We start from the raw sequence: 20054 nt of genomic DNA on the forward strand, positions 1-20054 counted from the left end.
CAGAATATGAATATGTTGTGTTTTAATATGGGTATGTTTGACCATACTAGGGTGACCAGCTAAACCAGAACCAGACCAGCACTAGACCAAAATAAATCACCATGAAATACTTGTTGGTCTGTGTTTGTTCTTTTAGTGGGGACTTGAATAAAATGTTATGTCCTCTGTACTTTCTTGCGCTTTTGTTGTTTTTTTAGCCCTTTTTCTCCACAGCTTAACCTGTCTAAGGAAAACAAGAGTCCTGCTTTATTAATAGATCTAACTTCGTACAATTTTACATCATTTATTAAACACGTAAATTGTTGTTTTTGGTTTTTTCCTCACAGCAGAGACAGAGGCGTGTTATTATAATGAGCGCGGGGGATGGAGGGAGGGGGGGGAGGGAGGGCGCCGCTCATTGGTCAGGAGGGAGTCGCTCGAAGCTGATTGGTCGGCTCGGGCGCGAGTCCCTGCATTTTTATGAGGGAGAGTTTGGCGGGCAGGTCGCGCGACGCTGTGAGGAGAGATGAGCTTCAGTGTGGCTCGGCTGAACGTCCTGTACCTGCTGCTGTGGGGCTTCAGCGGGCAGCACCACACCGCAGGTAGGGGGGGAAAATAAGACTTTTTGGAGATGAAACATCACTTCATCAGCATGTTTTTAAAATTCTGACTGAAAGTTTAACTTTGTGTGTGTTTTAATGTTCAGTAGAGCGAAATTTTACCTCAGTTTTCACGTTTAACTTTAGTACACGTAGCTTAGCTAACGGTTTCAGTTCGAGTACACTAACGTTACTGTAAATGCTCAGCACCCTTTAAATCAGCACAGTTCTCAGATTGTTGTTCGTGGGGAGATTTTAACAGATGAACATAAGATAAAGAATCAATTTTACCTCAGTTTTTATACCTAACTTCAGAACTGTCCAATTCGGTTGATACTGGTGTGAATTTTAAGCACACTTTAGATTAAATGAGCAAAATTCTGTTAGTTTGTGGGGAGAATTTTTTATGTTTTGGTTACTTCGGTTTTTATACTTAAGTTTAGACCTTTTTAAGTATAAGTAAGTATATTTCTGAGATCTGTCTATTAATTTGTCTGTTTTTTTTCTTTTTACAAATATTTTACAAACAAAATTATACATTTTTTATATTGCTTACTTAGCAGAGATGTAAACATCCTCAAAACATTACTATTTTAACTTTTTTCCATAAATGTACTTCAGACGTCTTTCAGTTTGATAATACCAGTATTATTTTTTACACTTAAGAGATTACAACAGCACAGTTTAGAGATTAGATACATATGTTTTGATTTTTAATCTGAATTTAAAAATGTTTTAAGTTACTTTTCAATTTTTATGGTAGTAAGTTTACAGTGACAAACATTTTACCTCAATTTTCATCCCCACATCAGAGATTAACTGCAGGTTTATTTACATGTTTTTTTTAAAAATAGACAAAACTATCTGTTTTGTAACCACTGTTATCAGTTATTTGTCCTACTTACCTGAAGTGAAAATAAAAGCTGTAAAATGAAATTAAAAATAACATTTTGTTCAGCAGTTATCATGCATGCCAGTTTGACATACTTTATAATTGTTCCACTTTGATCATACGAGCAAACTTTAAACAGAGTAATTACTGAAGCATGTTGTAAATAAGAATATTCTTGCTTGTTTTCAGAAAGTTATCCATTGACAGACTGTGAGGAAGATGGAGATTATATGCAGGTAAGTGTTTGGTTGTAATCAGTCTTTTACAAACCATCACTTTATAAAAACATTCTCCTTTAATTTTTTGTGCCAGCCTTGTCCATCTTATCTTCACCATTACCCCGTCCTCCTGTCATTTCTCTCACAAGACGTTATACATTTTACACTCATTCATTCACTCCTTCAGGAAACCGCATTACAGGGGACTTCCACCCACTTTTCAAAATTCAAAATTTCATGGTTGAGATGTAAAGTCATTCAGAGTGGTTTGTTGTTTAATGGTTTATTGTTGGGGACCTTATTTACTATTCCAGAACCACCAGTCAGCCTATACTGTGAAGGTGTAAACTGTAAAATTAGTTAACTTTACGTATAAAATCATGCAAATGTATTGCCTTAAAAAATGAAGTTACTCAGCAAGTTCAAGCTTTAACAACGTTTTATTTGATTTATAGTTATTTTTTAATTTTCAGTGATCCACATTTCAACAGCTAGTAAGTTTAACCCAAACAGCACAGTCATTTTAAATGGTTTCAGTTGAGATGGTTCTTCAAATGTTCTTTAGTAAAAGGTCTATATATAACCATGAACACTCAAATAACCATTTGCATGTTTAAAGTTCTTTGGATCGTGAAATGGTTCCTCACATTGATGGAAAATGTGTTGTGTATGTTCTATACAGAACCTTTTTTGAAAATGGTTCTATATAGCACCAAAAAGGGTCTCTGCTATTGATATACTGTCAAGCTTGTAACAACAGAAGAATCCTTTTTGGTGCAATATGAACCCTTTTCAAAAAGGTTCTATATAGAACCATATACAACATATTCTCCATCAGTGTGAAGAACCATGTCATGATGCAAAAACAATTCCATTATTTTTAATATCATGCATTTTTGTCATTGTGTTCAGGAACTGTTTGAGGGCTGATATTTGCCACCTGATAACATTTGTGGCTACAGGCTGAACTGATAAAGCTGAACACAAAACAAAAACACGTAAAAATGCATCCAAATGTAACATTTTGGCATGAGAATGTAGAGAACTTTGGCATGAGAACTTGGAAATAACACTATGCAAAGAGTAGAAAAATAAGAGGGAACTAACATAAACCAACAAAACCAAACGCTGGAGAGCAGTAGGACTTATCCAGATTAATAGATCCTAGATTTGCATTAACAGATGAGTAAATTTATGTTTTGTAGTGTACACCTTATGAGTTTTCATATGTCATGTTGATGATGGTAAAATAATGGTAAATCTGAAAAAAATAGTTTTCTTTGGGGACTATTTTGCTTTACATCATGATGCATGTATCCCTCCACCATGAATGGATTAAAAAAATATGTGAAACAATGTCTGAGACATCAGGGAGTGTATTCATAACCATTTCAGATCATAACTTTCTGTGAGGGAATTTTAATACATTGGTGGCCAAAACTTAATAGCAAAATTATCATAAAGCATCAAGCATCAGGCAGCTGATTTCATTCAGTAACGTTCTGCCAACTGTTAGAGGCATTAAGGCATTTCAGACGTCTGGTTCCTATCAGCATGACTGTAAACCATTCTAACTTGGTATGTTTCTCTGGATTTTTGTAGAATTTCACATCAAAAAACATCAAACGAATAACTTTATTTACATCTTGGCCATTTAGTTATGGAATATTTTGGAAAAAATGTTGGAATTCCACTTTAAGGTTTTGTAATATGATTGTTGTCACAAGCAAGTTAACACTACTGCATTAATATTTGTATATCTTAACCCTTTAATTATGAAGTAATATGGAAAAATCTCTGAAATACCTCTTAAATATCACAGTCTGGAGAGTTTTATTTAGCTGGATCAAAGGACACTGACCTACACACAATTTTATAGAGATTTAAAGGGATCTTTATTTAGATTAACAAGCCATATTGAATTTTTAAGCCATAAGTGAGAAGCATACAGTCATAGGCAAAAGTTTAGGCACCTCTGGTGAAATTAAATGTTTTATTTATTTTATTAGTGAAAATAAATGAATGCATCCTCTACATTTCAATGCATCATTTTTGCTTATCTGCTGAATTTGAAGGAAATGAAACATAAAATATGGATAATAAGAAATAAAATATGACCTGTACAAAAGTAATGGCACATTATACACACACACATACATACATACATCCATACGTATTGGGATAGTGAGGTAAAATGATTTATTTTTGGTGTGCATTTGCATTTCAGATAAAAAAAAGATAAATATGAGGTTATGTTACAGAATATTTATGCTTTTATATCTAATAATTTTTATATGTGTTAAACATGTTAGGAAAATGTCATCTTCAGATTTAAACAACCAGTTTAAACTGAGGATGAATATTGGGACAACTTCATTTGAAGCACATTACATTTGTGTAACGTCAGTGTTTGGTCACCTACCAAGCAATAAGTGCCCAAAGTGTAAAATTGTTCAGTCACCATCTTCCCTTTTCTCATGTTATATGGAGTCAGACTCTCAGAGAAACTAATGACTGCAGTTACCACACATCAGAAATAAGACTGAGCCTTTCTTTCTCTCACACATGCACATATGTGAGTCACGCTATGTAAGAGCCTTGCTTCCACAGTAACATGTCAAGATGTGAATGTCACGATGAGTCATTTTCATAGTGTCCTGCCTTAATTATAAATCACACTTTTCTTTTTTTCATTTCTGACTTATATCTTGACCTTTAGGTACCTGTCATACCCATAATAAGATTACACTCCTTAGCTAAGTCTCTCTCTTTCTGTAGACATCATGCAGAGTTCACCTATCTGTGACCCATTCTTCCTTGGTTCAGCTAGTCACATGTTGAAATTGTGTTACATTTCAGTTTTAAAACCCATATTGCGCTAATACCTCACCATTTAGATGCTATTCAGGAGCATGTTGCCTTTCAGCGTGCAAAAGCACAACATTTCTTTGTCTTATCTGACTGAAAAATTGTGAATTTGAAAGTAGAATTAAGCCTTCAGTCCTAGTATTAGATGTCAGTTTAACACTAGGGTGGGGAACTGTGTCCAGCACAGTTTGCTTATTTTCCTTGCGACAACAAACCAAACGAATCTGGAAATTAACTGGTAAGTTGAGTCACCAGCCTGGTTTCACAAAACAAAATCAAAAGTTTGGTAATTCCATATAAAAAGAAACTCTCTGAATGGCAGAAGGCAGTGTTTAGCTTTGTTTAATCAGTTCCATTCAGATTTATTTTTGTTATACATATCGAATGTAACAAAGTATGGAGCAACAAAGCCTGGCTCTACCATTCCGATGCTCCTGTAAAGCTAGAGTGGCTCGATAGGAGTCAAGAACATCGGGTATTAAACCAAATTAGGCCTGCAGACATCCTGCACAGCTCCTGTGCAGTCCTGTACCTTCACAACTTCAACCCATACCCTCATACTTTCAGCGTAGTCCTGAACCACCTAACAGATTCCTAAATATTCAGCTTCAGAACAACCCTGTACCCTCACAGCTTCAGAACAACCCCGTACTCACAGCCTCAGAACAACCCTGTACTCTTGCAACTTCAGAAAAACCATGTACCCTCATAGTTCCAGAACAACTGTACCCTCACAGCTTCAGAACAACCCTGTACCCTCACAACTTAAGAACAACCCTGCACCCTCATAGCTCTAAAACAATTGTGTACCCTCACAGCTCCAGAACAACTTAGGACCCTCACAGCTTCAGAACAACCCAGTACCCTCACAGCTTCAGAACATCCTTGTACCCTCAAAGCTTTGGAACAACCCTGTACCCTCATAGCTCTAAAACAATTGTGTACCCTCACAGCTCCAGAACAACTTAGGACCTTCAGAGCTTCAGAACAACCCAGGACCCTCACCACTTCTAAACAACCTGAACAATTCTGCACCCTCACAGTTTCAAAGCAAACCTATACACGCAAAGCTTTAGAATAACCCTATACCCTCACAGCTTTAGAGCAGCCCTGTAGCTTCACAGCTTTAAAATAGCCCTGTGCTCTCACAACTTCAAAACAAACCTGTACCCTCAAAGCTTTAGAACAACCTTGTACTCTCACAGCTTTAGCCATGACCATGTGCAGGCAATTTTAGCAACAGTGTTTTTCGCAGTCTATTTAGATCACCAGTCTGCTATGCTGAATTTAAGAGGGTCATTTGTTCTAAAACAGAGAAATATGACAATTTTGACACCAGTAGAACACACAGTGAGGGTAATGAAAATCTGGATTTTCTGAGGCAAATCAGGAGCATTGACAAGTATGAGCCTCACGATTTGAGCAGAAGACTGACATTGAGGAACTGTCTCTCTGCTGCAGGGTTCTGCTGTGCAGAGCACTCTGTGTGGACTTGTGTGGCAAGACCAGAACAAGGTGAGAAGTTGCATGCAGTGTCTGTATGTGTGCGTTCTTATTATTAGTACATTATCACATATTTTAACACTAGTACCCATTATCTAATACTGAATATTTGCGCATTCACGTTTCTCAGGAGCAGATCCAGAATGTTTTCAAACGGGTTAGTGTCATGCATTACTCTGTATCCGCACCATGTTTTTAATCATTTTGATTGCACATACATAGAAACTGACTTTAATACAAATAGATCATGTCTTCGTCTGTTTTCTTTTCAGTTCTTGTTTCACTATTCCAAGGCACAGAATTCAGTCGGCTCTGTTGAGAGAGAGGTAAAGCGGTCTTCAGTTTAGAGCTGGGCTATACTGATTCATTTCAATATCACGGTATTAGATTATGTTTAAATAAATTTAATGAGATCATTCTTCTGGAATGCTGCTGAAACAGTCTTACAAACCTGACATAGTGTGTCACAACAAACCTTTTGACAACAGGAACAGCACTATGGGCATTATATCATGAATCTATCAAATATATCACTAAAAATTACTCTTAAACTGAAAAGCAATATCACAGTGTGTCAGGTTAATATTTTCAATGTTTGTATGAGAAGTTTTTGTTTACTTGAACTGTAACTAAGTTGTGTATTATTTGTCTAGTCTCACTCTGTCCACCCATTGATGCGTCTCTCACCTAAGTTCACCCAGCGCAGAAAGAAACAGCAGGTGCACTCTGTAAGAATCATGCAGATTTCTCCATTTTGTTTCCATCTGATGAGCTGATTTATGTAAAGTAATCTGACTTCAAAATGCTACAGATTGTCTTCTAATCTAGCCACTAAAATGAGGAATTCTGAAAAGCAATTCTGAAGTCACATGATGCATTACATTCCTTGCAAAGGTCTGTTTGTGTGACACTGTCTTTCTCTTAGAGAAGCTGAAGACGGCGTGCGGTCGTTCAAATAGATTTGTGCGAGGTAAGCACCATTAACCTGCACGCAAATGAGTTCACAGTCATCACTTTTCTCTGTGGTTCTCAGTTACATCAAAACAAGTTAGTATGTATCAATACTTCCAATTTTTACAGTGTCATATTTCTATGCATAGAAAATTAAAAATGCAGTTTTAATCTGACTTGGCAGAGGTGCATTCTTAAAAATTGCTCAGGGGATCCAGAAAAGATTATTTTATTTGGAGCAATGCCCTAGAAGAACACCTCTGTAAACAATCATTTTGGTAAATGAGATGTGCGAGTGTGAAGAACCTTTTCAAATTTTCTATACCAGTTAAAGGTTTTCCATAGAACCATACATGCATTCAAGCCAAGAACCATTAAGGAACTTTTATTTTTGAGACTGGATAGAGTACCCAAAACCACATACAAGGAAAGCTCTTACTTCAATCGCTCAAGTAGAAAGTAGCCTACCACAAAACAACTTCAGTCAAAAAAAAAGTATCAAGACAAATAACTGCAGTGCTGAACTGCCATAAAGAACTGCAGAAAAACTTCTTAGAACATCCAGCATCTATCAGCTTAGGAACTGAGGTTTGTTAGGCTCCATTTTTCTCTTTTTTAGCCTTTTGGTCTAAAATAAAACACCAGTGCTCCAAAGTGAGAGGAGTTAGCAACAGTAAATCAGTTCAGGAGGTGAAGAGACTCAGAGAAGAACAAATCAAAATTTTACCTAAACACTTGTAACTAAAAGTAGAACTAGTTACTACTCATGTCAGGTACTTAGACACAATTCAGTAAATTAATACTAGAAGGCTTTTAAGCCCTGAAACATTTTCAATTCCTGAAGTCAAGTCAGACACTAAGAAACTGATGTATTTGCAGCGTCCATACAAATACATTGCCTGTAGTTTATCTGTTCTTCTTATATCTGTTTCTTTACCTCTGTGCAGATGTGCTCTGTTCTTTATTTGGATGCTCATTAGAACCGTAACATCTGGAGCTGGACTAGGACTGGTTTCTTGGCTGAAATGTTCTGCCAGATGTTTTGGACTGTACTTCACACTCAATTCTGTAAATAAATGTAATCTCATGGGTGTGTGTGGTGTGCAATAAATTTGCTCAATCTCTCTTCGTCACGTATCATGCACACATACATCCCGTGACCTCAAAACTGTAACTAAATCATCTCCAACTCAAAGAACAATCCTGGTCATCCCCCTGATCCACACTACAATTGTAAATGTAAGCTTATTTCCAAAGCATCTCTTTTTTCAGAATTTATAAGTGGAGACCAACTAAACTGCCATCTTACATTTTTTTTCCTTTTGTGTTTTACTGACTTTGTGAAGACATCTGGACCTGACGGGTGTAGAAATACAGCTACAGATCCAAAAGACAAAAAAACTGAAAACAATCATAAATCAAGTGTTTTTATGGTGACAGCCAATGATAACATTTATATAAAACCGTTTAGACAATGATGATAAACATGTATAATGGATTATACATGCCATAAATAAAATATTCATCTTGTATTTATCTTTATCTGGTATTTCTGGTAAGTGTCAACTCAAAAATCCTGTTGTCTCCGAGGTCAATGCAGTTCTTTGGGCACAGTTCTTTACCACTAGAGGGAACACTTCCTCCAAATATGACAAGGAGAATATAAACATAGGAGTGTGTTCATGATATACATCTCTGTTCAGCGACACTAACATTTCACACTTTCTTCAAAACTGACAACAGCTGTGTTGTCGAGGGGAACATGTTGGAGCATTTGGCTCCTTGGATATGAAAAATCCTTGGCACCATTAGAAATGCATTTGGCCGAGTCCTGTTTTGTTTTCACATGTCAACCTCCATTTGTCGGGTCTCTATGAAGGCACCCATGGGATGGAGGCTCAGTCCTCGTCAGATTCGTCGCTGTCTCTGCGGCTGGGCATTGAGCAGCGGATGGATGTCAGCAGCTGATCCTGGATCTGCTTCCTTGGGTTCTCTTCCAGGTCGGTCTTCACCGCACCACTTTCTGCCAGCCGCCACTCCAGCTCTGGTGAACAGACAACCGCAACAGAAAGATTAACACCACAACCACCTGAGATTGGAAGCTTTAGATGTTAAAATGACATCCTGCCATTTTATAGTCTTTTTTACAAAGCCCAGTTCTGCCAGAGCAGGACAAGCTTTGTCAGTTTCGTAAGACGTTCTTTTAGCACAGAGTAGCAACGGGTTGCTTTTAACATTGACCTCTTATTGACCAGGGTATGTTTTGGTTTTTCCATCTGAATTTACATGACCAAATCGTGAGGCAAGTTATTCAGTAACTGCATGAAATAAATGTAAATTTTAATTTTCTTTAATTTTTTTTTTAAATCTCCCCTCAACTTAACAGAACGTGTTTTATGATCATACACGTTGCTATATGCTTACAATTTACTGCTGAAAGCCAAAAATTAGACGCTCTTTGTATTATTTTATACAAATAATTTTTACAGAGCAGATCACTGAAAAGACACCATCTGTTTATAGTTTATAGCCCAGATTTGTGAAAAAATGGGTCGACTTTCAGTAGGCAAAAAAAATGTGACAACTGTGTGTTCAGCTTCTTTTATTATAAGGGTTTAAAATTACATTACCCATCTATTTGACTGGAAAGAAGACAGTTAAAGCTCTCATATGACCCCCACTTTTTGAATGTAGCTTATGAAATATGAAAGTTATGAAAAATATGACAGTGCGTTTTGGAACCACCGGTGGTCTCAAGGAGTTGAAGAGGTTAAATATTAACAAATGTTGTGATACAATGATACATTTGAATAATACTGTGATATTAAATGTTATCAGTATGACTACAAAAAAGATTTCGAATGTACTCTCAAATCACTTCTTACACTTTCTCCAAAAACACAGTAAGGGTCAGTTTCCCTGTCAGGGTTTAGGCCTAGTCCTGGACTACATTTTCCTTTCAGTGGAGAATCTTTATTCAGAACGCTGAATAGTCCAAGACTAGGCTTAATCCCAGATTCAATATGTATAAAACTTACATACCATCACACTTCAGGTTCATGCCTCCGAAAACAAGGGGGCCGATGAACTGGGCCTTCATCTCTCCCTCGAAGTAAACAAAGATTGTGGGAAGGTTCCTGTCAGGGTAGTTGGGTATGCAGGTGGTGGAGATGGACTTCAGGAACTTTGTTTGTGGGAACTTTCGGGCCAACTCTGAAAGGTGCTGGTTTATGAGAGTGCACAGTGGGATGCTGGGAATATAAAGGTCAAGCTATTATTATTTTGATATACAAAGAAATACTAAAAATACCTGCACAGCATATATTTTTACTTAAAATTTTCAGCAATAAAAAAATTAATTATTAAAGGACCAAAACTAACTTGACAGAATAAAGCGACTAACAGCTTAAAAAGTGACAAAAAATAAATACTGAAAAACTTGCATTCAGTTTATTAAAGATCTTAAAGAGGAACTCCATGAATTTTTCAAAATTTTTGCATAGGTAAATAGTTAAAATGTCAACAAAATCCTTCAGAACGGTTTAGTGTGAAATGTTGCATTCTAGAGAAACATACAGAGCCAGAATTGTTCACAGCGGCTGGTGAATCAGACGTCCACCTCTAAAATCTCCCTTACAAAAAGTTATTACATGAAATGATTATGAATTCACTGCCTGAAGTCATTGTTTTACAGTAGCTTTGTGAAAGTTTTAGTCTAAAACGTTTTTAAATCAATTTATTTAATCCATTCATGGTGGAGGGGTACATGGAGGGTGTTCTAAGGCAAAATTGTCCCCAAAGAAAACTTATTTTTTTCAGATTGACCACATTTTTCCACCATCAACACTACATATAAAAACCCAGAAGACACGTGTAGGTTCACTGTTGGTTTTGGATAGTAAATAAAATTACTATTTCTGTTGTAGACATTGGCATTCCTGGTTCCTGTCACCACCACTGTAAAGAAATCAGTCTGCGAGTTTCACTGCAAATGAACCATTCCACATCAAACCAATCCGAATGACTTTGTTTACCCCTCGACCACTGAATTATACAAAACCGTAGAAAAATCAATGGAATTCCCCTTTAATTCCCAATGACACTCTCTCTTCCTCTGTCAGACAACCTTTTGGGCCTTTTTTTTAAGGTGTGGGGCCCTTTTCTAGAATGTTGTGTCTGAAAAAAGTTCAAACACTGCCTGGTAGGCTTGGCTTGGAGAGAGGACTGAAGGCACTTTTTGCAGCACTCCTGTGATAAGACACTATACTCACCCTGGTTTGTAGAGGTGCAGCACCACCCAGATGCCGGTGCCAGCCTTGTTCACTTCCTGAACATAATCCTGACCAGAAATCTCCTTCACTTCCCCGAACACATTCTTTATCTGGTTAGCTTTCCACTCTGCAAGCCTCTTCTGCCTGAGAAACAACAGGCAAAACAAAACATCAATAAAGACTACATAACATGGGGTTTAGCTTGTTCAGTCATTATGAGGTGTAAACTTGCATTTAAGTGCAAAATTACCCCAAATGTAGCTGTTAAGCCAAGATCTCTGATATGTGAAGATTTGATAACCAAGGTCTGCTTTTTTAATTTTGCACAAGAGCAATGACGCTAAATAATGGAAATGTCCAATTAGCATGGTGCTACATGCTTGCCTAAATCATAAAGTTGCCTCAAACTATGTGGACCTGTAATCTCTAATAGACTTAATTATGTGGTTTCTGTCACCGTATGACATTATATATCACACAGACAAAAGTACATATCTAAAAAAGGCAATAGCACTTAAATTTTGTCTGTAATTACGATATTTTGAGTTAATGGGGGGATAGGGTTGGTGAAGGGGGTTAAAAACCAAATATCAATTTAAGACGCATTAATCACTAACTGCTGTATCAATGCCATTTTAACGGGTCTGGCAAAACTCACCTGTACATCTCTATGGCAACCTCATCCTCGTCACTGAACTCATCCTCATTCTCCTCCAGCTCCTCCAAGGTCATGTTCTCATATGTCTTCACTAGAGGGAACAAAGGAAACAAACAGGAAAATCAGGGCCAGTTTCTACAACAAACCATTCAAGGTGAAATCAAACTTAATAAACCACGTACGTCTCCAATGATCATCTCTCTGAGACACCACAGGGTCTACTTCTGAAAGCTCTTAAAGTATCCACACAGTCCTAAGCCATTCTAACGAGTATATTAAGCAACTGTAAGTGCACACTTACACACTTAGCTGACAAAGGCGTTCAACTGCACATAAAGAGCTTATATAATCACCACAGAAAAGCACTGCCAATAGAATGAGATGCTCTAAGGTCACCATGCACTCTAAACCAATAAGCTCTCGGCTGAGTTTTGTGAGTGGTGTTTGTGCTCTTGTGGCTGAATGCAATCAAATCCTCATAGAAATGTTCCAACATCTAGTCTAAAGCCTTCTTAAAAGAGTAGAGGCTGTTACTGCAGCAAAAGGGCGAAAAACCTCTCAATTAATACCCTTGACTTCAGACGAAACGCTGGAGAACATCTACAAACCTTTGGCCATAGTGTTTGTTAGAGGTGGAACACAAGCTTGTGGTCATTACATACACTTTCATTCAGTTTTCTGACACTTAAGAATCTTACCAATGGACTGTTGCTGAATAATCTGCTCTTCTTCCTCATCCTCCTTCGGCGTCTCTTTAGGAGGAAGGATGCCCTTCTTCCGCAGAATATCATTCCACTCAGTGTCTTCGTTTGGGTCCTACAGCCGAAATCATTCACATACAGCATGTACATTGTTTTATAAAAGGTTCAGAGGAAAATTGACCTCATTTACCCAAATTTTCTTCTTTCCCTAAATGTAGTCGATCACCCAAAAGATGTTTGGTGTCCGAAGTTTGCTTCTTGAGTTTTGCACTGGTTATGTACGTAACAAGTACTGGAAGTCTGTTGTCAAGTACAAACAAAATGCAGGCACCAAGATGGCTGCTATGGTGTTTACCTATATGATGTACTTCCATCTATTTTTATGGATAATGAGGAAATCTGAAAAGTTTTGATTCTTTTGGAATTCTTGTGTTTGAAACAAAGATTTTAAAACAGTTCCAAACATTGTAATGATCACAAACTTACACATAAAAGAAAACTCTTTTAAAAGAGTTAAAAATAAATATTATTTAGTCATTTTTATTTGTTTGTTACAACCAAACTGAAGGCAAAACAGAGAAACTAAACACGTTCATGCTTAGGATAGTAAAACATGTAAAGTGCTGTTGGAAAAAAAACATTGTATCTCCATTTTGGTCTTTTTTTTTAAAGTTTTTGGCATGATTTAAAAATGCCTTTTGCCCTTTACACTTTCGGTAAATTCCATGATGAATGGACCAAAAGAAACAGCCCAAAATAACCTGGAAAAAATTTTTGGTTCCATTCACTTACATTAAAAGTACAGTGTGTGTGTGTGTATATATATATATATATATATATATATATATATATATATATATATATATATATATATAAAATGCGTTGCTACTTGTTTTTTTGAGTCTGTTCTACTCACTAAAATAGTTATACTTTAATTTTTGCCTGAATTAAGTGATAAACAAGAAGACAAGTAATTATAACTTGACTACTTAAGTACAAGTAATGTGAGGGATTTCAGTGCATCACCTTCCATTACTTGTAGCCTCTTAGCTCCAGTGCTAAAGCTAAAGAACCAATTTTCAAACACCAAACATGTCTGTTTGACGACATTCGAGGTAAGAGATGAGGAACTGTATAAATCTGTGTAAAACATCCTAAATTAACAAATACGACCCTCAAACAAAAGAGTTAAAGTGTGTTCACTTCAACGTAGTAATAATTCAGGTAGAAATAAAGCAGCAACCTTAAAAATACAACTTAAAATGAGGCTAAAAACTCTACGTTTAAAAGTCATCGTGAAAAAGGTCATAAATGTTTCGTATTCGGTCTGTTAGACATTTTAAAACAGACAAGGCGTCTAAAACTAAACGCAGTTTCCTAAAATAACCTGACTAGACGAAGCAGGTTAGCTTCTATTTCGAATTTTCCCGTTCCACCTTAAATGGCGCAGCAGTTACATTCGGGCACCTGAGGCATCCGAATGAAACTGCGGGGCGATTTAAGGTGGAACGGAAAATTCGAATGGGACGCAAACTTCAGCCTCGTCGTGTGTTTTTCATCTTTAGAGGACAGAAAATAAACCCAAATCGGGTATTTAACATCTACATGAACCCGTTTCTGAACTAATTAAGCCAGAAATGTGATTTTTAGAGACAAACCTGCATTATTTCGTGTTTTATCGCTCAGTTCCTCTCAGTTCCAGATCTCTCTGACAGACTCCAGCGCAGAAGGAGCGCCGCTGATTCCCGTCCGACTGGAAACAAGTCCGCACAAACTCGCCTGGTTTTTCTCCTGTGATTCAAACTCAGGTTCTACCCCCGATGTGCGGGTTTTACATAGAGATAAAAACGTTTAGAGGGGTAAATAAAAACGTGAAGTGCTCTGACAATGTTTAACCTCTGAAAGGTGGTGAGAGTGTGACTCAGTGGGACTGTAATATGGGTGGCACCGATTCAGCATGACCAAATAAGGAAATGGAACGTACCATGTGCAGGGTTAGGGTTCAGAGGGAGTGGGGTGGGGGTGGTAGGGTAGGTGGGTGTTGGTTGAGGGGGCTGTGGGGCAAACTCCAATCTGGGGGAGCAGTTTGGAGAAGGGGGCTGTTGGGCCATGTGTTCCAGCCCATGCTGTCCTGTCACTCAGGGTGGGACACCAAGACAAACAAGGCCTCCTGCCGTCATCTCTGGGTGTTACGAAAGAGCTCCCTACACTCTTAAAAAAGACGGTTCTTCAAGGGTTCTTTAGTGAAGAAAATGGTTCTATATGGAACCACGTACGCTCAAAGAACCCTTCGATGATTAAACAGTTCTTTGCATCATACAAGGGTTCTTCAGATTGATGGAAAATGTGCACAAATGTGCTATAGACGGTTCTATATATAGAACCTTTTGAAAGGGTTCTATATGGCACCCAAAAGGGTTCTTCTACTGTTACAAGCTTGACATAATAGCAATAGAAGAACCCTTTTGAGCGCTATATAGAACTATTTTCAAAAAGGTTCTATATAGAATCATTTACAGCACGTTCTCCATCAATCTGAAGAACGCTTTCACGATTCCTTTAATCATGCAAAGCGTTCTTTGGGTGTTCATGGTTCTATATAGAACCATTTTCTTTACTAAAGAACCCTTAAGGCGCCATCTTTTTCAAAAGTCTACACTCTTGAAAAAGATTGTTCTTCAAGGGTTCCGTAGGAAAGGGAATGGTTCTTTAGACCCATGAATTCTTCTTTGCATATTGAAATCGTTCTTCAGATTGATGGAAAATGTGCTGTATATGGTTCTATTTAGCAGCAAAAAGGGTTCTTCTAATGTTCGACATCATAACAATAGCAGAACCTTTTTTGGTGCTATATAGAACCACATACAGCACATTTTCCACCAACCTGAAGAATAATTTCACCATGCAAAGAATCATTGGTTCTATACAGAACACGTGGTTCTAAATAGAACCATTCCCTTTACTAAAGAACCATCTTAATTACTGGTGTAGTTCAGTAATTAGGCCAAGACCCCTAAGCCCTGTGGTCCTCCTCCAAGTCCATACTTTGTTGATGTCAACAATGTGCTAACCTGTAGGGCACGAGATCTCAAGTGTACTTTGTTTTAAATGTGTGCATTTGGGACAGAATCGAGCGACATACAGACTCTGCATGCGCTCCATGCGGCATTTCAGTCATACTATTATATCACTACAGCATCTCCATTTTTGTCGTTTTTCAGTTTTTGACATAATTTTAAAATTCCTGTTGCTCTTTACATTGTGTGTAAATTTCATGATGAATGGACCAAAAGAAACGGCCCAAAATTACTTGGTAAAAAGTCTGGTTCCATTGACTTACATTATAAAGTATGTTTTTTCCTCCTCCTGTAAAGTTACCATTTTGAAGATACGAGGTTTTCTTCCGACAGCAGTGTTATTTTAATGAGCTAATCTGCTTATCAACAGTGTCTAAATTCAGATTACAGACATGATGCAGACCAATGAAAAGTTAATTTAATAAACAAAGGCTGTTTTTCTGACTATAATCTCCATAGAAAAGCACTAAACCAGTAGAATGAGATGCACTAAGGCAGGGGTGTCAAACTCAACCACCAAAAAGGGCCAAATCTGTAGGCCGGCTGTGTTTTTTATTTTATTTTTACTTACCATTTTGCCGTGACCCCAACTGACCATTGTTTGTTCAAAGTATGCCAAAACTACAACGACAAAAATAGGCACTGAATATTTGAACGATTCAAAAATAATTTAAAATAAAAACTCATTGCATTACATTGCAGTGCATGCTGGGAACTGTAGTACAGCTCCTGGTAAAATGGGCTAATGTTAATTTAAAAAAATTGAAAAATTGAAATAATTTTGCAGGCCAAATAGGATTGCGCCATGGGCCTGACTTGACCCACGTGTTTGACACAAGATCTCTAAGGTGACCATGCCCAATGACAAGTGTTGGCTAGAGTGCTATAGCACTCTAGAGTGATTGCACTCCATCCAATGCCTTTGGGATGAGTCGAGTGGTGTGGTTTGCTCCAAGTATCTTCCTCTCTACCATGTTGTCCAGACAGTTGTAAACAAACCCCACCACTCTGATTGGTCCTCACCTGCATCTCATGGAATTTTGAGTAATAGGCTGCAGTGTTGTATGCCTCACCAAAGGCTGCGGTAATGGAGCACAGAGGGCACTAGTGAGCACCCCTTTGAATAGCTGCATGAGAAATGGGACACCTTGAGTGCACATTCAGTTGTGGACTGCAGGACCATGAATATGCCGTTTGGGACTGGGCTTTAGTGTGGAGGGCAAGAGATCACAGAGGTGCTGGGGTTAAATGGGACAGACTTGTGCACTGCACACCCTGCTGAAAACAACAACTGGTCTATGCTTGTTTATGTTGGATAAGCTGGTCACCCTGCATGGTCATGCTGGTTGACCAGCATACCTGCATCTAAAACACAACATATCACTACTGTCGGAGCAAAACCTCATCTCCGTTTTTGCCGTTTTTCAGTTTTTACATAATTTGAAAATGCCTGTTGCCCTTTACCCTGTGTGTAAATTTCATGATGAATGGACCAAAAGAAATGGCCCAAAATTACTTGGAAAAAAGTCTGGTTCCATTGACTTACATTAAAAGTAAAGTAGGTTTTTTCCTTCTCCTGTAAAGTTACCATTTTTGGAGATACAAGCTGATTTTGCTTTTGTATTATGCTGCCTTCAAGTGCTTCTCAGAAGTTCCTACTTAGGACTTTGAACTCCGAAATGAGAAATGGGACACCTACAGCCACTTTTGCTTGCATTTTGAAATGAGGACCCTCAAATGAGCCAAATGGGTCAGGGCTTTTGATGACCCATAGACCCATAGATTTTTTCCAATGCACATTTTTCCCCAGAATGTCACTGGGTCTCCTGTTCAGTGTTTAAGATGTAAACAGAGTCAGTCAGAGTTGTTTGGTGTGAAATGGTTCAGATGTCTTTACAGTGGTGGTGATAGGAACCAGGGGTCGCCATGACTACAACACAAATATAGACATTTTATTTACTATCCAAAACCACCAGTGAACCTGCATGAGTCTTCTGAGCTTTTATATGCAATGTTGATGATAGGAAATAGTGGTAAATTTGCAGTAAAAAAGTTGTAAATCTAGAAAAAAAAGTTTTCTTTGGGGGACTATTTTGCCTCACAGCACCCTGCATGTATCCCTCCACCAGGAATGGACTTTCAAATATGTTTAAAGCCAAAACCTTCTCAAAACTATTCTAAAACAGTGTCTCAGACATCAGACAGTGAATTCATGTAGTAACTCTCTGTGAGGGAGCTTTTTGAAGATGGACGTCTGGTTCCTATCACCACCACTGTGAACCAGTTTCTCTAGAACGGAGCATTTCACTGAAAACCTTTCTGAAATGATCTTAACCATCTAATTATAGATAAATAATCGAAAAATGCCTTTTAAACAAGTCACCAACTGCATATTCATTGGACTCTTTACTGTAAACTTTACAGTTTTATTAAAATTAACATACGGAATTAAGTTCTGATGCACTAAAACTCTCAGATGTGCTCTTTTTCTGCGGTTACGTCACTAAGAAGCTTTTAAAAGCTTCCACATAAACATTTTAGGTTGGAAATGAAGCTTTGAAACCTGTAAAACTGAAATACTTTACTAAATCTGATCATATAGAAACTCCACAACTGGAGCGGGGCAGCATTCACACTTCCGCCTACAGCCTACAACGGAAGTGCGGGAACATCCAGCGATATTCTTTTTTTCCCCCACCCGTATTCCGGCAAGTCCCGCCCTTCCGCGCTACGATCAGCCAGAAGTCCAACCGCGTTCCAATCTGCGGTCTAGTGTCCTAACTACAGTCTCGTGACCTAGTGGCTCACTTGATGGCAGTGTCCACCAAACGCTTGGTGGACACTCCCCTTAAGTGAGCCACTTGTTAGAGCGCAGGACCGTGTGGTTTGGAACACGCTAGCAAGGCCACTGGGATTCTACGCACTTGCTAAGCGTACTAGTTACAACACGAGTGTGCGGATTGGAGCGCAGCCCATTAGCTCTCACTCAAGATTCGAGGCTCTTTATGGCCTCAGAACAGCTCTGTGCGTCTATGAGCCCATAATAAACGATTAATAATATGGTGAGCAGTAAAATAAGGGTAAGATAGAAGATGCTGAAACAAGAAGACACTAAACGCTTCACATACTTAGAAGTAATTAGCTGAGAGAGATTGGGACGTAACATAATAAAGGCTTTAAACTATGACTACTGGCTTAGTTGTGCATAACAAATAAATAAATAGTTAAAAAGTAAAAGAAAAGGAAAAATAGCAAAGTGATACAGTCTCACGAATATCGTGTGTGTGAGATAAAAGGCCTTAAAAGCACAGTAAAATGTACGTTATGTAAGAATATGGCTTTGTTTAAAGGGGATTTATTTTAACTATCTGTTGATTCCAAACTCAGTTGATTCTGAACAGTGGTGGGGTTGGAGGATTTGGACCAGGGTTAGGGCTGGGAGCAGGAGCAGGGTGTAGGCCCTGTGTGTCAAACACAAGGCCCGCAGGCCAATGTCACGGGCCTGACTTGGCCCACGGGCCTTGTGTTTGACACATGGGGCCTACATTATGAGTTTTTCCTGTGCTTGTCATTAATAAGTCCTGTTAGCTTGAACCCAGCCTAAAGTCTGCACACTTGTAAAATCTACAGGCCTGTATCACCACAACATATATAAGAAAACACATTGAGCCTCATTCACCAGCTATTATATTAATTTTCTATTAATATTAGCCTGTTTCACCCTGAGATGTACTACAATCCCCAGCATGCACTGCAACTTGGTGTGTGCTCTAAGGGTCAGTGGTTACACAAAAAGAAAAGATGCCTGGTGTCCAGTTCAAGCAAATGCAGTTCAAAAGGCAGGTTAAAGAACACTTTATTTTTATTTAGAATTATTTTTGAATATGTATTCAGTGCCTGTTTTGCTGTTGCAGTTTTGGCGTATTTTGAGTAAACAATGGCAATAAATAAAAACACAGCTGGCCCACAGATTTGCTGCGATTTTTTAATGTGGCCTTTTTAGTGGTTGAGTTTGACACCCCTGATTTAGGCTATAGAAATCAATAATTTAGATGTATTAAAAATCGAATCGACAGATATCTGTCAGACTGAAATAATCTGCAATATGAATCCTTTTAATGGTGAGTAGTGAAATTCAAAAAAGTATAGATGCACAACCTATGTATACAAACATATCTGCAGAGGTGGGTAATCCATGTCCAAAAAGTGAAAACCCTCCCCAGGACTTTGTTCCAACTGCTTGACTTCCCTAATTTGCTCAAACCAGCAGCGAAGACGTTCAGGCAGTTGGAACAAAATCCTGGGGAGGGTTTTCACTTTTTGGACCTGGATTACCC

General features: G+C 38.1%; 2 protein-coding genes across 3 annotated transcripts; one reads left to right on the forward strand and one right to left on the reverse strand.

Moving 5' to 3' along the window:
• The first annotated feature begins 488 nt into the window (after positions 1 to 488).
• Positions 489 to 8103, forward strand: nms (neuromedin S). 2 transcript variants are annotated; one of them, XM_036575914.1, is made up of 8 exons: positions 489 to 581; positions 1660 to 1706; positions 6018 to 6071; positions 6190 to 6216; positions 6332 to 6385; positions 6713 to 6787; positions 6987 to 7029; positions 7958 to 8103. In XM_036575914.1, exons 1-8 carry the CDS (start codon positions 506 to 508, stop codon positions 7996 to 7998), a joined length of 417 nt encoding a protein of 138 aa, XP_036431807.1. In that variant the 5' UTR covers positions 489 to 505; the 3' UTR covers positions 7999 to 8103. The 2 variants fall into 2 exon arrangements, with proteins under 2 accessions (XP_036431807.1, XP_036431816.1); XM_036575923.1 differs by having other exon boundaries at positions 6990 to 7029.
• A 318-nt stretch (positions 8104 to 8421) lies between these two features.
• On the reverse strand, positions 8422 to 14557 carry pdcl3 (phosducin-like 3). The gene is made up of 6 exons (XM_036575900.1): positions 14299 to 14557; positions 12638 to 12755; positions 11940 to 12030; positions 11282 to 11425; positions 10053 to 10261; positions 8422 to 9054 (listed from the first exon to the last, which is right to left on the reverse strand). The coding sequence occupies exons 1-6, from the start codon at positions 14302 to 14304 to the stop codon at positions 8909 to 8911; spliced, it is 714 nt and encodes a 237-aa protein (XP_036431793.1). The 5' UTR covers positions 14305 to 14557; the 3' UTR covers positions 8422 to 8908.
• Between the last annotated feature and the right edge of the window lie 5497 nt (positions 14558 to 20054).

This window comes from Colossoma macropomum, unplaced genomic scaffold (genome assembly GCF_904425465.1).
Source record: "Colossoma macropomum unplaced genomic scaffold, Colossoma_macropomum, whole genome shotgun sequence".
Lineage (NCBI taxonomy): Eukaryota > Metazoa > Chordata > Actinopteri > Characiformes > Serrasalmidae > Colossoma > Colossoma macropomum.